At 47.6% G+C, this 26,635-nt stretch overlaps 1 protein-coding gene across 4 annotated transcripts in view; it reads left to right on the top strand.

Annotated features, from left to right (window-relative positions):
• tay (tay bridge) overlaps positions 1-26,635 on the top strand; it is a 412,490-nt gene that overhangs the window by 382,144 nt on the left and 3,711 nt on the right. For 3 of the 4 annotated variants that reach the window (XM_050193859.3, XM_050193845.3, XM_055062307.2), the window contains 11 exons: positions 3,153-4,623; positions 5,419-5,744; positions 6,698-6,912; positions 8,686-8,739; positions 9,703-9,807; positions 12,032-12,061; positions 15,800-16,094; positions 17,408-17,479; positions 22,002-22,169; positions 23,181-23,532; positions 26,520-26,555. In XM_050193859.3, coding sequence (XP_050049816.2) covers positions 3,153-4,623; positions 5,419-5,744; positions 6,698-6,912; positions 8,686-8,739; positions 9,703-9,807; positions 12,032-12,061; positions 15,800-16,094; positions 17,408-17,479; positions 22,002-22,169; positions 23,181-23,532; positions 26,520-26,555 — 3,124 coding nt within the window. The remainder of the gene's footprint in view (positions 1-3,152; positions 4,624-5,418; positions 5,745-6,697; positions 6,913-8,685; positions 8,740-9,702; positions 9,808-12,031; positions 12,062-15,799; positions 16,095-17,407; positions 17,480-22,001; positions 22,170-23,180; positions 23,533-26,519; positions 26,556-26,635) is intronic. The other variant, XM_050193868.3, reaches the window with a different exon arrangement.

Raw genomic sequence — 26,635 nt, 5'->3', positions numbered from 1 at the left:
GCAATGTCGAGACGCATGCGGATCGGCTTGGCGCTGCTCCGACCGGCGTGTGATGCTGGCGCGGCAAAACCGCGTGCCGCATTATTTCTCCGGCGTTGCAACGCGCGCGTGCTCGGCGGGCGTGCGCTTGCACGACCACACCATCCCGCACACCTTCGCGAAGGGGAGCGCGATTAAGGGTTTGTGGGGGTGGTGGTGGTTGTACGCGGAAAGAAGCGCTGGCCCATTGTAGGCACGCCGCATCAAACGGCGTGGACGCGGTCGTGTGCGTGGGTGCGTGCGGGGGCCGCCGCCGCCGAGCTCGGCAGCTGAGGAGAGAGCGGCGGGCCGCGGACCGTGCGGTCACGCACCGCGCCCGCTGCCCGGCGCTTTTAATGGCCCCGCCGAGCGTTGCCGGTTGGGCTGGCGAGGGGGGGGGGGGGGGGGTCGGAAGCGTGTCCGCGGGGTGCTAAAGCGGCGAGGAGTGGGGCCGGGGGCAGGGCAGCGTTTGCAAGTCACGCTTGATGGATGAACGGTTCGTTGGGTTTCGCGTGCTCCCTCCCCCCGCCGAGCCGACCTCTGGGGCTGCTGCTGCTGCTGCTTTGGCGGTGGCGCGAGCGATTTCGAAGCGCCTCTGAAAACGGTTATTAGCGGCCGACGCGAAAGGAAAGTGGACATTGCATGCGGGGTGGGGGACGGGCGGGCGTGCGCGTCCGACGGCTGTACGTGCGTGCCGGAGGGCGGCTGTTTTGGCGGCATCGGCCCGGCGATTAAGTCTTCCTCCCCCCCCCTGCCCCTCCCTCTCCCCTGTACCCTCCGCAGGCGGCGGCAAGCTGGTGTCTGTGTGTTCGTGTGTGTGTGATGATAACCGCAGGCCGAAGCTGCTCCTTCCGCCCGCTGCGTCCTGCCGCCGGCGAACGGGCGTGTTGCTGAGGTTGCCCCGTTCTGGTCTGCCCCGCGTTATTATAGTGAGGATAGTTGCCGAGACGTGCGAACACTCGTGTTTTATTTTGCTGCCGCCAGGGGTGGGCCTTTATTTTTCTTTGTTTACTGTTTACTTTCCCCTGCTCTCCTGACAACAGCCAAAAAGAGAACAAAGAAGCGTCGGTGAATTAACCGTGTTTGCCTCTGTGGCCGCACAACGCTCTCCTCTTTCAGACCAGAGTTCGGGCGAAGAGGCGGTTATAATCAGAGCGTGTCACTGAACGCGATGGTTTAGTTTACGGCCAGCTGCTGTCGCTATGCGAGAGCAGAAAGCAAGGTACGTTTCAGCGGCTGTTGCTGCCGTTTGAACGGTGTATTATGACCGCGTAGGACTTCCGGCTAGGGTCTAATTCGAAACAGGTTTTAGGCGTACACGGGTCTGCAATTGTTGCACCAGTGCACGAAACGAGCTTTCTATATATACCTCCTTCGTCGTCGTCCTCTGTAGCAGTGCCCTCAGATCTTGCGAATGGCGACCTAGTAATTGACCGACCTTCGGGCTGTGCCTAACCGTAGCGAAGTCTCTGAGCTGAAAAACTGAGCAAAGCAGTCGATTAACGTGCGCGACGTGAACGCGTGGAGTAGAAAATCGAAGCGCGCTATAATGCTCCACTATCCGCGCCTATGGAGTTCACCGACGGGAACGTCGTAACGCGACCTTATCGTCGATCGCGTTTTCCTTAAAGCGTCTTTTACTCGGTCCTCCGAGCGCTGTGCGGTGGTCCAAGGTTATCTTTGCTCACGACGTGCTGCACAAATGACCGCAACTACGCGCTTCGGGCGTATGTACACGCTACCTTAATCTGCCGACCACGTCGATAGATTAGTGTTGCAGCCTGCCGACGAGGAAGTTGCGTGTATAGATAGAGCCCCCCGACGAGAACCGTTCTTGGTACTACGTTGCGGGCGAAGGAGGAAGGAACACACAGGGTCGCGCCTCGAGCGGAGCCTCCCTAATCACTTTCGGTGAAGAAAAGGGGCAGGCGCAAACATGTAATCTTGCGCCTCCTTCTCGCGCGGCGGAGGCGATGACGGTGCGCAGAGCGCAAGGTTGCGCGTGATGAAGTGGGCGCCGCGGTCTCATTTTACGCGTCGACCGGCGGGCGAAGCCCAAGGACTAGACGTCACCACTGCCGTACGTGCAGTGTGCCGCCGCAAATTACCGGCGAAGATGCGAGGCCGGTCGTTCGCGCCGCACCTCACCGTGTTACGACGACGTACCGTGGTGGACCCCACTACCTTGCCTTGCCGCCCCTTTAGGTACGGCGATGAGCGCTGTGCGGCAGTTCCTTGTTCCGGCTCGCGAAGGTTTCTCTCGCCGCGGGAAGTTTCTTTGTTATTACGCGCAACTCGAAGCACATAATCGCCGTCCACCACGCGATGACCCCGCTGCGGTGTCTGACCAACGTGTACACGCTGTTCCTTTGCTACATTGAGGCAACGTCTTGACCCTAACAGGACATAACGACGCTTCTCCTGTCGGCGGTGCTCTGGCCAGCGGTGCCTCCTTAATGCGGCAACCGCGTTGTTTGCGCACGTCTGGGTTGTCGTTAAGCGCGAGGAACGCGGCCGTGTCTCCGGATCCGGCCGTCGGTGTGAATGGGCTTAAGTGGTCTCCGCAATTACGGCGGTTCGCTCAGGCTGACTTATCGTGCCAGTAACGCCATGGCCGTTCGCTTCGTCGCAGGGTCGTTCGCTTGGGCCGCCGCAGGAGGGTCGGTTCGAGGCACTTCTTGTGTGGCCACGGTAGATATAATGCGAGGAACGGCCGGGTCTTGCGTCTGTAATTGGTCACGTCCACTTGTACGGAATCGTTTTGCATTAGTCGCCCTTCGTAGGATAGCACTGCAGGAACTCCGCAAGTACTGCAGTCTTGCTAAAGTGGAATGACATGGATAAGTTCCAACTTGGTTTCAGTATCTCCGCCCCATGAAATTTCAAAGTTTTGGCTTTTGGTCTTTGTCGAATGGAGGTTAAGGTTAGCATGAAAGTGGTGTCAATAAATTTAGTTGCAGCCTGCATTAAACGTAGAGATAACGCTTTGAGTCCTCGGAAAGGAAGCAGGCGTGGCGTGGACGTGCAAGTGCAGAAGCTGCTCAGCCGCGTCGTTGTTCACCATTTTTCGTTACTTATCCGAATGCCGCGTTGCCGACCCTGACGATGCCGTGCGTCCCCATCTGTGTGTACAGGGCCCCCGCAAGCGCCGAGCCTCGGCCAGGCGGCGGCCAGCCCGGCGTCCAGTGCGGCGACGACGACCACTACACCCGCCGGCGCGGCGGCTGCAGCGGCGGCACCAACCACTGCCGTGACCACTGCGAGCTGCACGCCGACGACCGCCACCACGACCAACGCTGCAGCCGCGCCGCCGTGCGTGCCGCCCAGCGCCCGCTCTAGTCCCCCTCTGGCACGGCGAGCCCCGCCGTCGCCCGTAGCAGCCGCGTTGCTGCACAATGGGCCTTCGTGGCAACAGCAGCAGCAGCAGCCGGCCGAACCGCAGCAGCAACCTCCCCAACAGCAGCTACCCCAACAGCAGCAGCAGCAGCAGCCCGCCACTGCCGCCGCGGCGCCCGTGACGCCCGCCGTGACGAGCGCTCCGTCGCCCGTGGTCAGCACGCCGACCACGACCAGCAGTAGTGCCACGTCTTGTGCGCCAGCCTTGGCCCTCGGCTCGAACAGCACGACCACTACAACCAGCGCCAGTAACAACAGCGTGAACGTGAGCGCCGTTAGCAGTAGCATCCATCAGCGACCCCGATTGGCACCGGGTAGCCCCGCGCCTTGCCGATTGCCGTCGGCCGAGCCGTCGCCCCCGCCGGCACCGAGCCTCGTATCTGAACTGCTGTCGCAGCCGCCCTACCTGCCGCCCGAAGCGCTCAATGGAAACCATTCGTCTTCATCTTCGAGCGTCGGTGGCTGTGCCTCGCTAGTGGGGCCGCGCGAGCACCACCTCTTCAGCAACAGCCGGACACCGACGACGCCCGCCACGACGCCACCCGTTGGCGCCACAGCGCACGCCGCCGCCGCGGCCGCGGCCTCGGTGGGCGGCGGTGCGGCGCCGCCTCCCCTGCGCAACGGCAGCGCGTTCGCCGGCCACGGCTCGTCGCCGTCGCCGCTGCTGGCGAGCCACCTGGTCCACAACCCGGGCACCGCCGGCAGCCGCGAGGGCAGCAGCGGTAGCGTGTCCAAGCCCGTGACGCCCGCGGCCGCTGCGCCCGCGCCGGGACCCTTGTTCCCCTTCTCGCTGGTGCAGCCGCCGCCGCACAGCCGCGGCTCGCCTCACAGCAGCCGGGGTTCGCCGCAGAGTTCGTTCCTGGCCGCGCTGCCCACGCCGCCGCCGGCCACGGCCGCCCGCCCGGGCCTCGCGGTCACGCCTACGCGCGCCCCGACCCCGACGTCCAGCCTGGGAAGCTCGCATTCCAACAGCAGCCTGTCTAGCCTCAGCCAGTTGAGTCAGTCGCTGCAGGGCAAGGAGAGCGGCGGCGGCGGCAGCAGTAGTAGCAGCAGCGGCAGCGGCCGAGGGGGATCGCGCAACAATACGCCCTGCTCCCTGGCACCGCCACTGGGCTCGGTCCCGGAGAGGTCCAACCTGCCACCTGGGATCTACTCCGGTGCATCTTCCAACAGCCTCACCAGCCTGGTCTTCTCCAAGCCCTGGGCTGGGTGAGCGTTCTTCGGTTCCCCAATAGCTCTTTCCATTTCGAGTCAATTGGCTTAACAGAAACGATTGTACTACGAACATACCATCTCCCATATAAAGCCACAGCCACTGTGGCAAAGGCAAAAGTTTGCACATCCTGGTGGCACTTGTGAAGTGTTTGCCGGTAGCATCCACACTGCAAAACGATGATGCTAGCTGTGAGCATCTTGGCAAAGTAAAATTGAGATACATTAGGAGGCAAGTTCCTCCATTACATTTATTTGTCCAAGTCTCGTATGGTAGTTGGCTTTGGGTCTGCTATTTTGAATCTTGCATACAAATGTCAAAGACCTGCGGTAGATATCACAGTTCTATCACATCAGCATGATTACTTGAAAAACACAGACACTGCTCGCAAGACAATTTGCAGAATGATGTTAGCCAATTAATAAATTTAATAATTAACCTTGTATTGAATCACTATGGAGCACATGTTCCAGATGTGGAATTGACACTGAGCAGCGATGAAGTAACGTTCATTTTTCCAAAATCCTGCGATTCGCGCCAGTTTCAAAATTTTGCACCTTCAAAATTTTTGGTGAAGTGCACAGGTGTTTCATTTTGTAACATTTACAAGGACTCCACTTTCCACAGTGCTGAATGTTAATGACATCATCTTTGCATTGCACCCCAGCTGTTGAGGATGTATTTCTCTGTGGAGTTTAATTGAGCATTTCCTCCTTGCTCTGTTGCACTAAGGCAGGGAGTGAGGCTGCAGAGCACATAGCATAGTCTGTGCTTCTTTGCCCCATTCGCAGGTCCGGGCCTGGCTCCTACCCAGGAGTGTCGGTGACCAGCAACGGCCCTCCGTCAGCACGAATGGGGACGCCACCCGTGGCGGCGCACCGGCCTACGCCCCCGCTGCCTGTGAGCAGCAGCGGGCCCTCCCCATCTTCCTCCTCCGCCGCCGCAGCCTCCTCAGCGGCGGCGGCGGCAGCAGCAGCTGCAGGCCTGGGGTTTCCTCCTCATCCAGGAATGTTCGCTCCCCCCATCGCACCACCAGGGGCTCCCCCACTTTCCTCCACTGCTTTGGGCTTGCCTGCTGGACCCACTGCCTTTGTGCCAGATGCACCTCTGCTGCCAAGTAAGCCACGCTGCTTGTTAAGGGCCCTCGAAGAAGAATATTAAGTTGTGCTGTGACGGGAAGTTGTGCTTCTGCAATAGCAAAACGTACATTCTCACCCTGAGTGGAGGCTTAGTAAGGCAGGAAAGTCTCAATAATTAAAGACCGAACTGAATAACAATGACTAAATAAGTAACGAAGGCAATAAGTAAAGAGGGTAATGCCACTCTGAGGTCCCCACGCCAGCTTGTTTTTACGATATAGACTTAGTTTACTGTCTGTTGGGAAACAATTCATTGCATTGTAAGTAAGCCAAAGTCCTAGCCACCTTTCAGTGTCTGAAATGTAATAAAAAGCCTTGATGTCCAGGAACTCGCACTATTGTACTTGCTCTGAGGTTTCAGCACAATCCAAGTTACATTCTTCATTAGCTGCAGAGGTGATAAGAGGTAATGCTGTGCCAGGTGGTCACTGCCAGCTTTCAGTCAGAGGTTCCCACAGAGAGCTCTTTTGCAAAAAAGAAAAAAAAATGAAAGAGTAAAATTCGCCTAATTGTGTCCCCCCCCCCCAAAAAAAAAAATGCTGCAACGTCAGAAAAGTAGTTACAAACAATTTTGACACTGATGACATTGTAATGTCGCTCTCTACTTGAGGACATGAAAGAAAGGAGCCGGGTAAAATGGTGACGACAGAACCAAACCCTTGCTAGAGCATCTTTGCAAAGCACTCTAGTTCTGGCCTAACTCATGTGGTTACATCCATACATGTGCAACCTTTCACTCATAAAGTGCTGACTTGTTTCTTGTGGTGATCCACCGTTTGTTTGATGTGTTCGACTTGAGTGAGTCGTCATTTCCCGACAACGTTGTCTGCACTGTAACCATCTCAACTTGATAGGCCAGCATGACAAGGCCTGTTCTAGCATTCTGTGGCCATGTTCTAACCGTTTCCATCTGGTTCGTTGCTTGACCTAGACCAAGACCTGCTGCGACGAGAGCTGGACACGCGGTTCTTGGCATCTCAGGACCGGTCAATAGCGATTCCGCCGCCACCCTACATGCGCACCGAACTTCACCATCACCCAACGCAGCCTGCCCAGCAGCAGCATCATCCTTTGCATCCAGCACACAGCCCATTCCTGCCCCCTGCCCTCGCAGGGTCCCTAGTGCCGCAGCCATCACCTCACCTGGTCAGTGGTAGTAGTGATGGCACGTCTGTGGTTTTGCCAGCAGTACGCACACATACATTAATTTGTTGAGTTTGTAGTGCAGTTTGCTTCCTCTTGTAACCTTGTTTCAGGTTGTACCTAAGCAATGCTTAGCCTTCAATATCTTTCTAAGAAATTGCACTTATACTATCCAATAATTTTGTGTTGTTGGATGAGTTTGTTTTACGACATGGTAGCTTCACACCTGCCAACCATCTCAAACTTCTTTCTTTAGTTTATTTAGTTAAACTTGTTCTACTATTTTACTAATGTTGCGCCATGTTTTACAAAATGTTAGGTGTTGAAAAATGGGGCAACACAACATTGGAAAATACAGACAAAAATGAAATTGGGAAGGTACCTGCAGTCCCGTTTCGCAGCTGCCCGAGATACCACATGTCAGAGGGCAGCGAGGTAGCTGCTTTGGGCAACTTTCGTTCATAACGAGTTCCTAAAACAGATCAAGTCTGCAACAGTGAAGTCACTGAAACAGTCACTGTGATCTAAAAACACTTTGTTACTTGTCAGTCTGTGCTGCTTTAAGTTTGCTGCTTCATGTGTTCTACGTCTGGAGGTAAAATGTTGTTAATCAAGTGTGTATATCTATTCCATAAAATGTGTGGGGCTCAGGGCTAACACTAAAGCAATGTATGCCACCCCCACTCCTCCCGCCACCTCTCTTCCCCTGTTTCTTGCCTGTGGGATTTTTACGGATTTGATGCTTGACAGGTTGGCAGGTATGTAGCTTCAGCACAAACTTGATGAAAATGTAAGACTGAGGATAGTGCAAAGTTATGTTGTCATCATCCTTACGTTTTCATCTATGTTGCGCAAAAGCTGTCATGTCAAGCATCACATCATGTTTGGTGGCATTACCGTGAAACAGCTAGGTTCTCCTGTTTTAACAGGAGCACTAACAATGGCTCACAGACATCCCATGTAATGAAATTTGGACTGCATTTTACTTCTACTCGTGTTGTACGACTCCCTGATCATTGTGCGTGTTCACTTTCATGGCAGTGTCCGAGTGCGATCCGAAACTACTATCGTGTTGGTTGGCTCACAAGGCTGTCACAAGCAAGGATTATAGTTATGTCCACTGTTTTCAAAGGTGATGTTATCGAGCCATACTGTAATTCAAGGCAGAAAAAGAACCCTCACTGTCCAGAAGGTACTTGCGAAGGGGCAAGTGACATGCCTCAGTGTTTTAGTGGCAATATTCTTAGAAATATAGAAAATAATAAATAATAAATGTGCAATTATGTCACTTCTATTGTCAAACTATGTTTCATTTGTTTCTAAAATTTCGATTGTAGTTTGTTCAACTTCCTTTCTTTGTTTTTTTTCGTCTCTGTAAGCACCTACGTTTTGATAGATGTCATTCTAGTGCTTACTAAATAATTTCCTTTACAAGCTTGTGTCATATTTGTTCCTCCCCCCCTCTCCCCTGAAGAAGGCTCTGCTGTTACTATCAACTCTCTAATGACAGCGATTGTATCTCACTGGAAGCAAAATTGAAAACTCACATTGTGCTGAGATTCCAGTGCCCATTGTGTAGATGAAATGGAAATCACGTGGTGGATAGTGAACGTGATGAAAACAATATTCCTGTGTCGTTTTCCTTGTGGTCCAGATACAACTTCAGGGGATAAATATGTGATCAATTGATATTAGTTGCCTCCCTTGCTTTGAGCTAGATGAAGTTTTGTTGCTGAGAGCATGTTTCTAACACTTTTTCCTTTTTCTTGTTTTCAGTATGACAAGTTCCATCCAAAGCTGGACTCTCCGTTTTATTCAAGAAGTGCCGCAGTAAGTTTGGTTATTTCACGCACAGATTATTTTAATGTTACCTTACTTTGTGTACCGGCTCCTACATCACATTGTGAGCCCAACATTGAAACTTATAGCAACATTAGTGTGTGTCTATATTTCTGCGTTACTTTGACAGCTTTTATGTTACCTGACTTAAATTTAAGCACAAAAAATTACGATAAAGCTACACCGAGGCATACATAGACACTAAACGCAAACCATCAATTGTTTATTTTCTTTTAAGAACAATTTCATGTAGACTTGCCTACATGGTGTGCGCAACAACACATTCTTGAGCCTACTGATGCCATTGATTGTCACGCACCAAGATAATCTTTTCTTTTGCTCGCAATTATGAAAGGTGCACTGATACATGTGCCATGAGACCCAACACTTATTGGCACAAGCTTTGATCACTTCTGCTTCTTTCTTTGGTTGTTTACACGTGAACTGTCTCCGTCCTGTCAAAAATTGGTTTGCGCTTGCACATAGTTCAGTGCGCCGTGAGATGGCCGGGCGTTGGCAGCAGACCATAGTTGTATGGGTGTTTGCGCAGCTCGTTGTCTATACACTGCCCAGTTTGTCCAACGCAGATGGCACGGCATGACAATGTTATGTTGTACGCCATGTTCCTTGCAGATTAAACAAATCTTGAGGCATGTTGTGTCCCCCATGGGTCAGGTTTGTTCTTGCTATTCAACGCATGCGGGACAGAACATGCCATTGCTGCTGCTGTTGCTGCTATCATAGTAGGGTGTGTTTGCTTTGTGTCTTCGTAAATGGTTGAATTTCATGGAACGTGGGTGCGACGTGCCCTTGTATCAACTACAGTGGATGATAACAATGAAATTCTACGATTAATTTTATAACAGTACATTGAAAGTATAGAATTCAGCTGGTAAAGCACACTATTAACATTATTGCTTGATTCTCTCTCTCTCTCTCCTTTTACAATTTTAGTTGGGGTTGTCCGGTTACACTGGTCTGTCTCCACTTCTCAACCCAAGCATGGCCACTGGAACCCCATTCGTATCACCTGCCCATCTTGCTGCATTTCAGCCAAAAGTAAGAATGCTTGGTCCATCATCCTACACAAAAAGTTCTGTTGACATTTGCCTTATTGTTACCGTTCCTCATGCTTTCAGTCCCCGTAATCGAGATTTTAAAATTAAATTGATATCATTTGTTCCTAGTTACATGTTGCTATGTGTCGGGCACTTTTGTAGTGCTCCAGCTTTATGGAAATGGCCGATAAGATCGGTACTTTTCTTTTGCACGCAGACATTGACGCGCACATGTACAAGCCTAATGTACAACAATGCTTGCCCAAGGCAATTCATAATTAAGCATTTCATTGTATAAGGCACTTCAGCACAGAGCTTCTTGAATAGATTTAGTGAGTTTTGGGACATATGAAGTCCATCTCCTTAGAACTTGTGCCTGTTGTGTGCAGGGAAACGTTCCTGATTAAAGGGAAGAGAGCATACCGGGCTGTGTAATGTTTTCAGTGCTGCCTTATTTTTGGGCCATTCAAATTTAGATGTGTACTGTTGAGACTCACTTGGCTTCGGCTTCCTTTGGAGGTCACCATATTGCTCTCAGAATGGTGCATGCTTTGCTGCTGCTGTTGATGCTTTTGCTGCTTTCATAGTAGGGTGTGTGTTTGCTTTGTGTCCTTGTAAACTCCGTAGCCGTAGCGGTAGCAAGCATTGTTCCCGTTTTGTTTTACGCCTTGCATGTGGTCGTCCTTATGTTTTGAACAAATGTAAGTCTACACACACACTTTTTTAAACAACAAACTCTTTATCTAGACAGTCATAGAATGCTGATTAACCCCTCCCATGTTTTGGATAAGCTTAGGTTGTCTTACCAATTTGCACTTACCCATGCATTCTAGAGTTCCAACGTGAAGTTTGCTCTCTCTACCTTGCACGATGATGGCAGCAGTGTAACAAAAAAATAAAAATTCTGTAGCGATACGTGCCAATGCCACAATCTGGTTAGAGACTAATCTAGATTAGATTAGTCCTAGCGGAGGACTTCGCATTAATTTTGGCCACGTGAGGCTTCGTATCTTGAAAGCAATGTGCAATGGGGACAAAGTGCGCTCAGTGCCGGTAGCTTCATATGCGCTATGCTTCCGACATTTAGTTCTCATTGAAGCGAGAGACGGCACAGAGGTCAAGTTGCTTGCTGCTGCTGCCGCACTTGTTTTCCTTAATTTGCCATCACAATCGATATTTTGCCATTTGGGCTAAACGACGACTTGTTTTCTTTGTTTTTTTACTTTGAACGTTCGTTACTCACTCTTTGCTATAATGTTGTTAGACTTAATCACAAAAATTTCGGAAGTGAGGTGTTTCGAATATTACGGACTTTAAATAAAACGGACATTTCTTGTCTAATTATTTGGGTCCATTGTAACGAGAGTCGAGTGTAATGTCGTACCAAGGCACTGCGGCGAGAGGTTTTCTCATTTGCAAAGCACTGTGAGTGTATGCAGACTACTAATTAGGATGGAGTGGTGTGCTGGCTCACCGAATAAGGCAGTCACATCTTATGTCCTGCTGATTCAAGCTTCATGGAGCCGCACGTAGGCAGTGTGGAAGCTTATTGCTAATCCTGGCAACAACCGTACTGCGTCGATGCCCATGCCTTTTTGCATTGCCAGCAATACTGCAAGCTCTCAGTGTAGTAATCGGCCCATCAGGCCTTTTTCAGCAGAAGACATGCTCAGCAGACGATGTGCTGGTGCACATAGGTGATACTCATTTCACACATTCGCCACTGGATTTCAGGATGTTGGCACAGTTTGGCAGGCCAATGGGTGATGTTTATTTTCGCTTACAAGTTGTTTTCGTACAGCGTGCACACATTTAATGTGTGTAGCTAGCAAAGAAAGGAAAGAGGGGCGGCATGTTTCAACGACGCAAAGAGAGAAGGCAAGTGGTGGAAGAGAGCGCACAATGCGTCATCAGGACATTAGTTGGCAAGCGCATTGCGAGATGAGCAAGTCATCACCCCTGTTAATCATCCTTCTTAGCGCGAACTATGCTAGCTGAAGCTGTAAGACTACTTCACTAAATCAACTTCGTACTTCAGCTATTTTAGGGTGCCCTTAATGCAGCTTCGTTACACAAAGTCTTCCTTTTGGCCAAAGAAAATAAAGCACGGGAGGTGTTAAATGGTTTCACTTTTGTCAGCATAGAACAGTGTGTGTGTGTCCCTCTGCTTTTGTGTTCTTGCTTTTATGGGGACACGCATGAATTGGTGTGCTCTGCTGTTTCAGATGAACCCCCTTGTGAAGAACAAGAACATGGTAATTCTAAATCTTCATCCCTCTCTCATCCACTTTACCAGTTGCTGTCATTGCCCCGAGTCAGTCACTTGTTCGGTGAAGTTCCTACGTCTACCATACCACCCACTGTTAATGGGCTGATGAAATTTGTAGCCAAGCATGTACAATCCTTGCTGTTATACTATATGCCATGTTAACATATCCAGCATCATTCTGCAGTCTAACTTATCCGGTCATGTACCACTGATAACAGTATTAGTGAAACTGCACAGAAAGGTGTGCCTTCTCATTGTTCAGTGAAAGCTTATTACGGCAGCAAGCAGCTATAAAGAAAAAAATGTGGCGATTTCATTCAACACCTTGTAATGCTGTAATAGTCAAGGATGCTAGCTTAAGCAACCCTCTTTCCTTTTACTTTTTGCCCCCCCCCCCCAGTCAAAGTACATGACCTGGTACAAACATCATTATTCTTATCATTTATTAGCTTCCCAACCACATTGTCTACATTACTGTCAGCAACAGTGAAAATGAGCAAATAAAAAATACTTCACCAAACTAGGTATTGACTGGGCAAACCAGTATCGAGGCTACTCTTGACTGGTGAAATCGGGAGCCACCGAGCTCGTCGTTCTGTCTCCAAGTTGCGGTGAGCAATAGGCGTGCAAAGGTGGCTCACTGTGCAACTTTGTTGACAGGGCGTGAGCCGGTTTGGTCCGCATTTTTTCAGTCAAGGTTAGTTTTTCCTGGCCATCAAGGAATGAAAGAGGGGTTCTGATGTTGATGCTGTTTCACTTGGTGCGCAGAGGTTCATCTATCAAACGCACACAAGTCCCTTAGCATCTTGACCCACTCATTTCGCATAATGCAGTTGGTGTTTTTTTTTTTAATTTTTTTTAGCTGCAACTTCTAGAAAGGTTCCAGTACAATTTTTTTAAAATAACTTTTGGTTAGCTTATATTGTCAGGGTAAATTTTCATGCAGTGCTCAAAGCTCATTATGGTGGATGCTGGTCCTATAAGAAATTTTGGTGTTGTAGTTCTTATGGGCAGTACAAGCATCGCAACCTTGTACCATTAATGGCTATCCATTATTCAGTATGGTGAGGTGAATTCAATGATCTGAAGTTCGGTCACTGGAGGGGACATCAAGCTAATCCTTTGTAATGTTACCTCGGCATAGTGTAACAACATTGGAGTGTACCTCACAGCCACGAAGGCCATTTTATATATAGTTAAAAATTATTTCTCTGATTTTGGTAGTCTGTATACAAAGTTAACAAAATATGATTCATAACCATTTTCTTTTTAAGAGTAGTTTCTATTTATGACCACTTTGATTCTTTAGTGGCACATTAATTTAGGTAATTGCAGCAGTGTCCTCTTGTTTCTGCATAAGTAGGTTATGATTGGACATGAACCAAGTTGTCGAAAACCTTTCAGTCAACATTTGTCCTGCGGAAAAAAACAAGAAGAAAGAAAGATTATATTTGCAGTGATGCCAATTGGGCTTGACTAGAGGCCTATAGCATTTACAGGGGTCTCTGTCATGACTGCTGATGATGATGTCATGACTGCCCATTCTTTCTTTCCTTTGCAAATGTTGGAGGTTTACACTACTGTGGCTGATACTCTGTCGGAATGCAATTATAGAAACCATACTGCCACCATTTCTTTGCATTGAATTGGGAAAATTGGTTCACTATCATAGCTTGGCATTTGTTAAAACCCAGGGGCCAGGTTTGCTATAATGAGCTTGAGACCATGATTGACATCAGGTTGCTGCATGTTGTCTGTATTTTGGCAATGTATTGGGAGCTAGTGGGGGAGGGGTATATGATATCTGGAAGAGTGGGGGAGGGGTATATGATATCTGGAAGAAGCTCTGAATAAGGTAGATTCACACAATGGATCAAACTTGCCATTCATTCTGCAGGCTGAGTGCAGTGTTGTTCAGTGGCATTGAATCCTGCTGCCAGCAAAAGTTCTTTTACTAGCCTTGATGGCTCAATGGCTACGGCATATTGCATAGCAAGAGGTCAAGGCTTGATCATAGCGTCCGCACATCAGTGGGGTTAAGTACACGTGCACTTTGATTTAGGTGCGCATTAAAGAACCCCAGGCAATCAAAATCCATCGGGAGCATGGGCTACAACGTCTCTCATAACACTAGTGCTAATTTGGGGCATTATACTCCCTGAATCAACAGATCAATCAAGTAGCGGTCCATAGTTACCTTGGTTGCTGCTCAATTCAGCGCCACTTAGCAATATTGCGTGTGGGCTGCCGTAATAATAGCCAGTTCAGTCCATTGTGCAAATGCATGCATGTATGTACTACTTTTACAAGTGTATCTATAGGAGAAAAAGCAATGCTACACGGAACCCTTTACGTGCCAAAATTTTTTTTGTAAGTTCGGGTCAGTGAATAAACCAAGACTTGTTTTCTTTCCTTTTTTTTGGTGAATGCACTTATTTGTTGCTAACTGCATGTTACCTGTCTGCTGCCGTCTGCTTGTGGTTTGAAGTGCTTGGCTTGTCGTTGTATATAGCAACTTAGTTGAGCAGATCCCTCTTGCCCTCCTACGAAAGCTATGCTGACAGTGTCGGGAGTATTGAAATATCAGGCGGAAGCTAATTTCGATGGCATAGAGACTCGCAGGAGTAAGTAGATTGTGAGCCTCGACTCACTTCTCTAAAGAGCAGGAAGAACTCGCAGCTTCTACTTTGACAGTTGCTTGATGTGCTTGCTTGTTTTTTATTATTTCTGGCAATTGCTCAGTGCACTATAACATCAAGCTTGCATGCAGTTTTCCTGCAAACGCAGTGGCGAAGAATTGTGGACATCGTATTACGCAAGGCTGAAAGTGGTACAAGGAAAACTTTGCCGACATTTTTTACCACTTCTGTAGTTGCATTAACTCTCTCCGCTAGGAGCATTCTATGTGAAAGATCATGATGCGGTTGCTAGCATATCTGACAACTCCATGACCACATCAACTGGTCGGGGAGATAACTTTTATGGCAGTCTATCAGTGCGGTTGTTAAGAGGTGAGGGAAAGTCTGGATGTGAGTGAAGTGTCGGTTACCTTAATGTGTCGGCTCAGGTTAGGGACCCTACAATAAAATGTGTATGCACCAGACGTTGCTTTTCGTAATCAGTTTTCTGATAGAGTACGTTGGCAACCAGACACGAGCTGCATGCTTGTGCTGGAGTTGGTTGGTGTCACTTGGTTGCTATAATGGTATATTATTTGTATTGTAGGAACTGCACGGTGCTGCAGACGTGGAAGAAACTCTTAGTGACACAAACATAGCTACACTACAGGGGCCGTATTCTGAAACGTTCCACTTTGGCGATACTATCGCCTTGACAGTCGCTCATCCAATTTTGCTAACACAGCCAATCAGTGCATCCCTGACGGCGAACTATCGCCTCGGCGATAGTATTGCCGAAGTGGATCGTTTCAGAATACAGCGCCAGACCCCTAAAGCACGTCCGAGCTTTCACTACATCTTAGTTGTCTAATCTGGAATGCTCTACTTCAAGGGCCACAGCTGTGCACCAAGCTGACAATGCCACAAATATCTTATCACTCTTTTTTGTGCGTTTCTTCTCCAGTAATGTGATTTAAGAGGGTGTGCTCTAACTGGCACATCTCTTCAATAATGAAGCAACAACGGCAAAAAGTTACTGTAACTCGAAACCTGTCTTTTTCTTCTACTCACTCATTTTGCTGGCTTGCATCTGTCTGGTCGCACAGAAGTCCGGTCGGTGGTGCGCCATGCACGTCCGCATCGCCTGGGAGATCTACAACCACCAGCAGAAACAGCAGCAGCAGCAACAGCAGCAGTCATCCTCAGAGCCTGCCTCTCACAAAAGTGGCCCCTCCAACGTTGGGCCTGGTGTGTCAGCACCGTCTGGCCCCGCCCCCTCCTCTGCCTCTCTGTCTGCCAAGGGTGACCTTCTGAGGGCGCAGAATCATCACCTGTACTCGTCTCTGCCAAGGCCGCACGACCTCAGCGCCTTTCCATCGGCATTGCTGGGGCCAGCTGGAGGTAAATTTGCTTTTGCCTGTTTTTTTTTTTTTTTTCAGCAAGCAGCTGTCCTTCTCCCACTTGGCACCCATGCACCCCTCAGCACACCAAACCAAACTGCACAAGGCAATTGTAAACCTGACATTAGATTTTTTAAAAAAGCGATGCTGGCTTGCACAGAGGGAAGGGCAAGCGCAAAACTACAGTACTGAAAAGAGAGCTGAAGTCGAGGATATGCAGTACAGCTGAGCAAGTTTTTAATGGTCTGACGGGGGAGCGCTGGCCAACACGTTGGGCAGGGGTTTTGTCTAGGGAACTATGTCAAAGTGAACGGATTAGACTAGCTGACGATTCTTGTGCAAGGGGACGCTGCGCACACACGCGCTTCAGCTTGTTAATTTCGCAGGGGCGCTCTCTGACACAGTTCTGACTGTCGTGTTTGGTTGACGCTCCCGTGAGATTATTAAAAACTTGGGGGGCTGTACAACCCTTGCCCATTCGTCATGGAATGTAGCAGTCATAAAGAAGAAGCAAGAATAAACAAGTTAAGTGATCCTGGTACAAATTTTTGTTGTGACTGGCACTCTTTGAAATATGCAGTGTATTGCTTATGGGGAGCGAAAACCAAAAAGTACACGAAATACATTCCCAGTGCAGTTACAGTGTGTCATCACCCGGCATTGCAGCAAACGTTTTACGCTGCGTAGTAACTGCACCGTATTACCAGGCAATATGTGTTTTAGGTCGTTACCAACTGTAAGACATGCCGGTTGGTCTTATAATTCTGTTGTCATTGTTGCTGTATGAGAAATGAATACATTGACACCAAGCAACACAACGTCAGGAGTGTGCTCCTTGTGGTTGCCACCAGAGAGTCTAGGGGTTCAACAAAACAAGCTTGTCTGGTTAGAAAGAGCAAGCTTTCATTGATTCATATCTAGTTACAGTTGTACCGCGTGTCTTCTGGCAAGACCATGCTTTAGTAGACAGTGATGGTAAGCCAAAGTTTGGTTTATGATCCGAGACTGTGAACCAGTTGAGCACTTGCTCAGTCAATTTTGATTAACTGTCTGTGAAGAAGAAATCGCATTTTAAATCGAAAGCCTCTTGATGAGTCCACATATGTATGGGAGTATGCGCAAGGAGAATTGTTTCTCTTCACTTTAGCGCAAACAATGAAGTATTCATGTTTTTTTTCAACGGCTCATCAATAAAATTGAACCCTTCATGCATTACTGTCTCCGCTGCTTTCTCTGTTACAGTTAGGTAGACTATTTTCAAACCATGTATTCTGTACAGATTGCACGCATAAAACCTGAAAAACATATTTGCAGCTGGCCACCCCAGGGCACCCTTCGAAGCGTCACCTCATGGCAATTTTCTCGCGCCTAGCCCCGGTCACATAGGTGAGTGTGTCGTTTTGCGATGTTCCTTTGTTAGGCAGCCACTATTTCAACTGCTGCTTACAAACATATTCAAGAATAGTTAAGCCTTCAAACAGTGCAGGCTGGTTGGCTGAATATAATTTAAAATCTGTTGGTTTGAAATTTTTGCTCGATTTGAATGTCTGAAATTGTACTTCAGTGTTTTCAATACGTACAAGCAAGGTCCGAGCACATCAGTCTTATTGAGTTCAGAAGAATGCAATTCATCCAGAAAAGACCATTGAATAAGATATTCATAAGCCTGCCAACACCTTACGTATGCAGGTTTGTGTTAATATTGTGCCACATAGTAGTCGCTCGAGTGATGGCAGCTCTGGCTTCTTTTGCTTTCGATGTGCAGAATTATTAGAATCGATACCCAGTTTCTCCTCGCATATATCCAGCTGGGTAGCAGAGCCCATTCACAGCCTCAAAAATATTGACTGTGTCTCATTGTAGGTTTTGAACTTGGTTCCCCCAGTGCAGCAGCCTACTGCTCTTCCCAATAAGATATAGAACTATAAGATATAAGAACTCATGCAGAGTTCGATAGAATTGGAACATTAAATGTCCTTCTCTCATCCAAGTTAGTGCTTTAAAGGGACACTAAAGGCAAATACAAGGGAAAGCTAAAGTGATAGATTAGTGCTCGAGAATCTCTAAGGCGTCTATGTTATCGCGAACAGAGCCTTAATAATGGAGAAAATGAGGTAAATGCATGACATGATTAGAGGCTCTCCCGGGACATTCAAGCACTTGCCCGATGATGAAAGCACTCCTCAGTTAAATTCTGTCACTAGTACTCAACTACTGAATGCAAAAAACATCCTCGTATTGTATTATAAGATCAAATAAAATTCTACTTGTCCAGTTCCATATCATGTTTAGAAAAAAGCACTCATTGAAATTACCATTGACAATGACGCGGGCGATTGAAAGGTTTCGTTTTCACTGGACTCTGTGCCGCCCACGCTTTCGTGTTTCAGTACTTTCCTGATCGTGTTGTGCTGCAGTTGTCTTGCTGGCTCGCGAAACTCGCACAAACTGCAAGTAGCAGAGAATTCAACTTCCATGTGATGTCGCGGGATGCCCGAACGGTCTACGCCACTCGACCAAAAAGCAGCTACAGCGGCGAATCCGCCACTCCGTCTTGGCTCAGTGCCGCCGTCTGTCAGGCGCCGTTTTACTCACCGACGACAGCAAAGGGCGGTGATTGCGTATGCAACGTCACCACTCCCCAGGTTGGGTGGTGGAAGATTTGAATTTCGAAAAAGGTATTCAGACCCTTCAGATGCAGTTTTCTCGTAAACTAAGTCTTTTCTTGGCTCGAAACAAGCATTGCAAAGTTTCTGAAAAGGCATTTAAACAGTCCACGTTGGCTTAGTATTTGCCTTTCGTGACCCTTTAAAACACTCGGAGCGTGCGTTGCGTTGCATAGCAACACCTTATAAAAGTGTGAGCTCGCCAGTTTTCCCATGCTTTCCTGTGGCAGCCGGCACTTTGAGCTCCTGTGCGACATTGTACCGCCGTGGCCTACTCAAGTGGCATGCAATGCATAAAAGTGTTTCCTTGTTCTGTCTACGCTTGTGTATTGGGCTTTATGCTCCAGATGGTGTTTGATGCTCCCTCAATTGCAACTGTTCACTTTGCGCCCTTAAAACCACTTATCGGCAGGTGTTAGAGAGTGACGTCATGCATTCTCCCTTGTTCTATCTCGTACACAGCAGCTGATGCATCTAGTTTAGTGCCACGAACGTGTGTGGGGGTATCCCCTCATTCTCATCGCGCTGATGTGTCTTGCGTTGTGCACGAAATGCCTTTACGTGTTCTCCTACAGACAACGTTTGGGGTCTTTACACCACAATCATGCTATAATAAAGCCAAGTGCTTAGAAGGTGGCCCGTTGGCTTCTGATGGCCCCTTAGCAAGTCCTAACAGCAGAAGGGAAGTGCACTCAAACCAGAACATTGTATAACATTAAATCCCATGAATTGTGCAGAAATTCATCTCATTAACATAGATCTTCACAATGCTTGGGATCGTTTTTCTTTTTATTTCTGTTTGTAAACTTTTTACTCGTGATAGTGAAATGCAGTGCTGGAACAGCTGTGCCAATAGCGGCAAGAGTGCTCGTTTGCGCCGTCCTGCTCCAAAATTTAATTTTAGTGATAAATTGTACCAAGCCTGCACCAAATACAGCATTAAAATAAGAGCCTCCTTCCGTTGATGCCGCCTACAGTTTGCGGTGAAACTGAAGCCAAAACCTGGTGCACGATGTTGGCGTCGTCATCCTGCGCCAAGTCAACGCCATGACACCAAGTGAAAGGCCATGAGAGTAGATATAGCAGATGCTATCGGTTCTCAAATCACTGTTCTCACACTTTTGTTGCACTTTCCTCTGGCTGATTTTCCAATGTACTGCCACAGTGTGCTCTTTTTGCTTGTGCCATTGGTGCTGCAGTTCACTATTCACGAGTCGAGGAGCTTGCTCAAACAGGATGTTGGATCAAAAAGGAAGCCTTGGAAGGATAGTGTCAGGTCCCACATTATGTAGCATAGTTGTTATCGATGCCATTTTAAAACTATCGTACAATACGGGTGCACCGAACCTCTGAGATATAATTTGGTTATGAGTGGGAGCCTTTGCAACCCTGCACAATTGGAAGAGCAGATTCCATGGTTATAATTTTATTCGACTTGCACGTGTTCCAAGGCACACTTGTGCGGGAAATATTGTGTACATTAGAAGCCCGTGGACACCTTTACTGTAGCTTTTTTTTATTTGCACACGTGCTAGGCTCTTGTCTTGTTGACATGCCTTATACACACACACACATATGTGTGCGTGCGTACGTATGTGTGTGTGTGTGCGCGCACGCGCGAAAACTTTTTTTTTTTTTTTTTTTTTTTACTTGCTGGCTTGAAGCGCACAGAATGGCGAGTTCCTGGTAGAAAGGGCATTATAGTGTAATATACGCACTAGGGAAGCCATTCTGTTAAGGAAATGAAAATACAGTCGAACCTGGCTATACGGAACTCGCAAAAAAGGCCTATCAGTTCGATATAAGCCTGCTAAAGAATTGGATGTCATAAAAGCACATACCATATAAAATCACTTTATCGATAAAACAACTTAGCTTCACATGAAATAGTCCTGTATTTTCTTCTGCTTGGGCAGTTTTGCTGCCTGCGACGCACGCACTTCTCCACATTGTCTAAGGAGTCAGAGCAGCTGAGGCCGCCATTTTCCACATTCGCGCAGAAGCCACATCACCTCAGAAGACGTGGGCAAAGGACCGTCATTGCTTTTCTCATTGTGCCCACTTCCACTTATGCTCGGTACGATGTCGGCAATGTTGTAGTCTTCGTTTTCGGGCTCTCCCATGGTCACGACAGCATCATCTGCACTCACAAACTCGTCGACCGTCGATTCGTCAGTGCCTTCCAGAAATTCTGACAGCTCGGTCCAAACATCGGCAACACCAGCAGCGGCTTTGTCGCACTCATCAGAAATTAGTCATCACCAGGCACGCGGAAGCCGGCACGTCTGAAACAATTTTGGATTAACCATTTGTACATGACAGTGTGTACGCACCGGGTGCCATGGGCACCGGGTCGCGAGTTTGTACACTTTAGCCCTAATCTCCCTCTTATCCTTCCAAGATCATGCTGAGAGTGCTCCTCAGAATCTTGTACGCTGCGGGGAATCCGACTTCTCACCGCATTCGACCCTATTTAGGATTTCAAGCTTCACGGCGAAAGGCGAATTCCGCCGCTTCATCACTGCAACACTGCGGGAGAAGGCCCACAAGGCGCAAACACAATGAACCCGAAAAGCAGTGAGACAACTCGCACTTGCGCCATTTTGCACGACGAGGGCACAAGAGCCTCTGATTGACTGTTTGAGCAAGCACTGCGGGCCGGCCAGGATAATTTTTTGCAGGGGGGCATTGACTGCTCTCTCGACGCAACGCGGTCACGGTAGGGAGAGCGGTTTGATGGAGCCGTGCCGCTGGGTTTCCCTGCCACCACAAGGGAAAGCTGACTTCTGGGGGCACTTTTCCATCGCTTGACGTTCGGTATATTGGGAGTCGCTGCTATTTTGGTTCAATGTAAGCGTAACTTTTGCTATATATACCTATTGCAACTATACAGTGTTCAGAAATTGTTCTATATAAAGAATAATTCTATGTAAATGCGTTCAATATAGTCGGGTTCGACTGTAGTTTGGTAATTTTTAGTCCAAGTGCATCATTGATTCGCATACAGCTGGCTTCTTTATACATATTTATTGATTGTTTCAGTTATAATTGAGACTGTGTTTGGTATGTGGATTTATGTGGGATAGTGCGCCAGAAGTGCTTGTTGCTGCGCCAGATTGGCTTTTAGCCTGCACCAGGACCCGCGCCAAAAGGTCAAATGGCTGTTCCACCACTGCAAATGCTTCAGTTTATTGTCAGGCATTGTGCCCTCACTCGTAACTCTGTTGTTGTAATCATTTCAGCCGCAAGCATGAGTCGAATGCCAGTGTCCACATCGAGCAGTTCTCTCAGCCGGTCAACGGCATCACGAGTGCTTCCTCCTCCTGGCATGTCCCCCTTTGCAAGGCCCGGTTTCCCTGGATTTGTTGGCGCACCCGCTGGAAATGCTTATGGCACGCTCGGAGGTCTTGGTGAGTTATTCTACACATTTCGTGTCGACAGAGGTTATAAGCGCCTTCAAGCTGCGTCTGCAGGGCTACCGTCAGTTGTGCCCGAAGTGCTGTCTCTGAAACTGCGTGTTGTCACTCTGTATGGTTACCACGAAAAAAAAAAAAAGAGAGAGAGAGAATAAAAGCACATCTTGCAGCAGTTTGTTCTCATAATCGGCAGTAGTAGGCTTCTTATATTTGACATTATTTTTGACATGTCAACTTAGGGCACCTTCGTGGCACATTTCTTCTGAGCATGATGTCACAGGTTTGATTCCCTAGGTGTCATCATTGCAGTCTAGAGGGTACAGAATCTGAAACTACCATGTGTCACTGCCTTCGCGGACAGACACAGAGAACGGTGACAGTGCCAAGAGTGAAATAGAAGGCTCTGCCACATGTTTGTCGTTCAGGCCTCCTGTTGCAGCATGGCGTTGACTTGAGGTTGTCGAGTGTGCTTACATTATTCTTTTTCCCTGTTTGCAGTCTGTTTCTTTATTGCGTTAGAGACAGACCAAAGTTGGCAAGTAGTAACTCAAGCTTAAAGAGATGAAATGAGTTTACTTAGATTGGACCGCAGATTATTACAATATAAATTTACACAAGCAGCATGATATAGCATGAACAAACAAAAGCAATAGTCAGAGATAGCATTTCATATGTGAATGACACATATACATTTCACGCAGCTCGCAATACTTACAATAATATCGAATTTGTTAGTTTTTAAGAAGCGAAGGCAATATAAAGTACAGACACCGTTTGCTAGAATTCAGACAAGGTGTACATAAAACTCGTTACTCGCTATGTCTTGTTTGGTAATGCAGTATAATTTAGCTCTATGTGTGCCAGACACCCCAGATTGTATGTGTTTCTTTGTGTCTCTAGTTTAATTAGATCGATTATTGTTCCAGTCCAGAGCATCACTTTTACTGAAAATGCAGCTTTCGAGAGACCTTTTGATAGCGAGTGTTGTTTTGCTTGGATTTCCAGCTGGTTTGTCAGCGAATTCGGCAGCCAGTCTCTTTGCGAGTCGGGGCGACCTGGGAGCCGGCTGCTTGGGCCAGGACCCATGGGCACGCCTGCACCGGGGAGCACCTTTCGGCCCTCTTGGTGGGGCAGCTCCTCCGCCACAACCAGGGGGTGGAGGCCAACCCGGTGCAGGGGGTGGTGCCTGGGGAGGCCTCAAGGCTGAGGCTGACCGCGAGCGTCTAGAGCAGCAACAGCACGAAGGGGAGAAGCAACGCAGGCTCGAGGCTGCTGCTGCCGCCGCCGCCGCTGCTGACAAGGAGCGCAAAGAGCGCGAGGCCGCCGCAGCTCTCGAGAAGGCTAAGGAGATCGAGAGGTATGCATCATCCGCCTCTGTTCTGCGTAGTGTTGTTTTCTGGGGCAGTGACAGGAATGGGCTGTCTTGTCTCGTCTGTTGTCGCGTCTTTGCACTGGAAAACAGCAATGTGTCAAGCGAAACTAGCCCAACGGTAGATTCCTCTTTTGCTGCTCCACGCAAGTATTTGCCAGCATCCGTAACAAGACTGTAGTGTCCCTTATGTATTGCATATGTTGGTCCTTCTCTTCCTGCTCTTCCTTCCTGCAAGCAAGTTAACTCTGGCATCAGCTGCTGGTGCACCTTTGTTTTTCTTTTCTCCTGTTTCTCAGTTCGTATTGGCAATAAGCCTCGGGATTCCGGCTTACTATGCCAACGTTTTGATATGGGCGAACTGCAAACTGCAACAACTCGCAAAATCTATTAGGATATCAGATACAGTGAAAATAAACAAGGAAGCGTCCACTTTGGCATTTTTCATTGCATTAACAATTCAGTAAGCCATTAATAATAATTAGGAGTGTGTGAATATCGAATAGCAGATTTCAAATTGAGTATCGAATCGAAGCAAGGAAATAGAAAGGCAAATTTCAAATCGAACTTTGAATATCGGAAAATCTAAGACAAACGTGCTTACAAATTTTGTGCGATGCTGCAAGGGCTACTCACATTACATAACAAGAATTTTGCTAGCTATCAGTAACTTGCGATAAAGATGCAAAATGTGGTCTGCTATTATTAATTAATGGAAACATCAAATTAGTATACCAGGACTGATAGCACCTTAGTTCATATGTGACGGTCTGGAAAATATCTTTTATATATATAGGATGTCTGTTTAATAGAATCAAGTGCTTTTTTCCCTCTGAAGCTGAAGAAATAGAGAAGTTATGTTCTCCTCAATACTAATACGATTTTCAGTTTCATTTTACTAGTGGGCCATACTTTGCTTAATGGCAATCTTCTATTGCCTAAGAAAGTTTTGCTTTTCATTGTTATTCCAAAAAACGGTAGGGTTTTACTATCCTTATGGGACGTTGTTTCTGTGAGTTGTCACCTCACTAAGGCAAATATATGTGAAAAACAAAACCAGGGACTGCACCATTACATGACTCGGCAATACTCTGCGCTGTCATCGACGACGCACTGGTCGACTGAGGTTGGCGCCGGCGGTAACGGGCGGTTGCCTTTTCACATTCAGTGTTGGCATCGTTTGCTGCCTGTCATAGGTTCCCTAATCGAAAACCCGCGGCAAGTTTTTGCACGACATGACCCCCTTTTTTCCGCCCACATCCATCTGCTGTCCGTGTAAATGCGTCTGCAGGCGAGAATAAGCGCACCAGTCACATTACATTTTCGAGCCTGCCATGTAAATCCAAAGCTAGTCTTGTGATGGGTCACTTGAAGCTGCAAAAGTAAACTGATGTGGGCCTACGAATGGTGTTTGAAACAAGGGGCCACCATATGGTGTCTTGCAAAGGTGGCGGCTGTGTTTATAGGTCATGCCAGACGCTCATTTTCATTGACGAGCTAGTTTGTCAGCTTTCTGAGTGTCTTGCGACTGCTGCGAATAGATCTGCATTGATTCAGTATGAAACTGCAGATTTTCTCACTGGTAATCGACAATGCAGCTCCGATTAGGCCTAACAGGCCACACTCTCTCTAACAGGAGAGTGTGTCCATGGCAAAAATTCACTACCAGCTGATGCGATAACAAGCCGCAAGCCGACGTGGAAAGCTTGTCACCAATATGTCCCCACAGGTGGCTCATCAGTGATGGCTCATGAGATCACGTGCATGGGTGAGATTGACGACTGTTGAAGCGGAATTCGGCTTCACAGGTGACCAGCTGGCAACTACTGCGAGCATGCGTCCCAATTTCGTGTGTATACTTAAGAATGCTTGGCAGGAAGGATCAAACTGCACAAATCTGCGTACATGAACACCGAACATGAGTTATCCGATGCGACAAGTGTACTTTACGGTGGTTAATCTGTCTGATCTTCGCACGTGCTTTCAGGATTTCTATATGTGCGGCATTCGTCGTTTCCTCTGTTCGCATAGCCTTATTTGTTTCAGTTGGTCCCGTTGACCTAAATGAACTTTGCACTGATAGAGATCCCGCATCGTAGGAGTGTTGCTCACATCGAGGCACCCACCACGACTGGGTATTTCACTGAAAATTGAAAAAAACTTCATGTTCTAAAAATTCAATAGATCCAATTGATTTGTGAACTGAATTATTCGAACATTCGCTGTTCAATTCGAAACAGAACATTTGACTATTCACACACCCCTAATAATGATGTGTTTCCTGGTCCTCAGAATCACTGGGGCTGTGTTCCGGAATGATCGCTGTTGAAGATGATTTCACTTTCACACGCAATGTAATGTCTGGCATTGTGGCTCACTGTATTAATTAGAAATGTTTTTTTTTTTACGTAATGGTGTTTCTGTTACCTGTCCTGCCAATGTAAAGCAACTTCACGAATCATGGAACTCACTGTGACAAAAACTACTGTCCTCATCTATAAATTTCTTTTTCCATGCCCCTTTCCACTGGTTGGCCAAACGGCACCTGCTAATAGTGGTGTCTTCAAGAGCGATCACTCCATAATTCAGCATCACCTTCACTTTGCACTATCGTGTATGGCTTACATTCCACGATAACAATTCATGCAATAAAAGATCCATTGTGCAGGAAATGCGATACTTAACACAGCTATGCTCTCATTCCAGGCTACCATGGAAAAAAAGATGTGCTATGCTCAGTAATTGTTGATGCCAAGAAAACTAAGCATTCTGATTAATGTTGCCCCATTATTCTTTTAATCCTAAAGGACGACGTTGACTCATTTCTGCAGTTTTTATACAAGATTTAGGGCATATTTTAATGAGGATTGTGAAAGAAATCTGTTGCCTGTTTGAAGATACTGCTGCTTTAGCTGGGAATGGTCATTTCTTGTCAGTGCTTAGAGCACAACTGATGTACTTTTGTCTCTCTTTAGGGAAAAGAAGGCCCAGGAAGAAAGACAACGAGAAAGGTAAATTACTTTTCGGTTACTTGTATTTTGTCTCAATCTATTTCGCTAATATCTTTTTGAATGTTCCATGCCCTCAGAAG

This window comes from Dermacentor andersoni, chromosome 3 (assembly GCF_023375885.2).
Source record: "Dermacentor andersoni chromosome 3, qqDerAnde1_hic_scaffold, whole genome shotgun sequence".
Taxonomy (NCBI): domain Eukaryota; kingdom Metazoa; phylum Arthropoda; class Arachnida; order Ixodida; family Ixodidae; genus Dermacentor; species Dermacentor andersoni.
Note: the sequence above shows the minus strand (reverse complement) of the source record. Positions and strands in the feature narration are given on the sequence as shown.